At 69.3% G+C, this 796-nt stretch overlaps 1 protein-coding gene across 1 annotated transcript in view; it reads left to right on the top strand.

The window, feature by feature from the left end:
- Window positions 1–793, top strand: part of LOC116464839 (double homeobox protein 4-like protein 4) — a gene marked incomplete at its 3' end in the record, with an annotated part of 1,103 nt that extends 310 nt beyond the window's left edge. Inside the window, 2 exon segments of the mRNA XM_032148087.1 lie at window positions 12–339; window positions 342–793. Coding sequence (XP_032003978.1) covers window positions 12–339; window positions 342–793 — 780 coding nt within the window.
- Window positions 794–796: the final 3 nt, after the last annotated feature.

The following is a 796-nucleotide window of genomic DNA, read 5'->3' as shown; positions in this document are numbered from 1 at the left end:
GCGTTCCGGAGCCCAGGGTGCAGATTTGGTTTCAGAATGAGAGGTCACGCCAGCTGAGGCAGCACCGGCGGGAATCTCGGACCTGGCCAGGGAGACGTGGCCCGCAAGAAGGGAGGCAAAAGCGGACACCCATCACCCCAGCCCAGACCGCCCTCCTGGTCCGAGCCTTTGAGAAGGATCACTTTCCTGGCATCGCCACCAGGGAAGGACTGGCCAGTGAGACGGGCCTCCCGGAGTCCAGGATTCATATCTGGTTTCAGAACCGAAGGGCAAGGCACCCGGTACAGGGTGGCAGGGCGCCAGCGCACACAGGCGGCCTGTGCAACGCGACCCCCGCGGGTGTCACCCTGCTCCCTGGTCAGTCGCAGAGGCAGGCGGGGATTTCGCCTACGGCACCCTGGCTCCCCGGGAAGGGGCACTCTCCCACCCTCAGACGCCTCGGTGGCCTCCGCACCCCCCGAGCAAATGCGCGGGGGATCGGAACCCGCAGCGCGACGGCCTGCCTGGCCCTGGCGCAGTGGGACAGCCAGGGCCCGCTCAAGCTGGGCCACAGGGCCGAGGTGTGCTTGCGCCACCCACGTCACAGGGCAGCCCGTGGTGGGGCTGGATCCAGGGGCCCCAGGTGGCCGGGGCAGCATGGGAACCCCGAGACGGGGCAGCTCCACCTACCCAGCCCGCGCCATCGGAGCGCTCCGCGGGGACCCAGCAGATGCAATCCTTCCGGGAGCCCTCCCCTCAGCCCCTGGAGCCCGGGCGCTGGTCTGCACTCCCCACCGGCCTGCTGTTGGATGAGCTC

This window comes from Hylobates moloch, unplaced genomic scaffold, assembly GCF_009828535.3.
Source record: "Hylobates moloch isolate HMO894 unplaced genomic scaffold, HMol_V3 SCAFFOLD_6855, whole genome shotgun sequence".
Lineage (NCBI taxonomy): Eukaryota > Metazoa > Chordata > Mammalia > Primates > Hylobatidae > Hylobates > Hylobates moloch.
The sequence above is the reverse complement of the archived record's forward strand: the minus strand, read 5'-3'. Positions and strand labels throughout refer to the sequence as shown.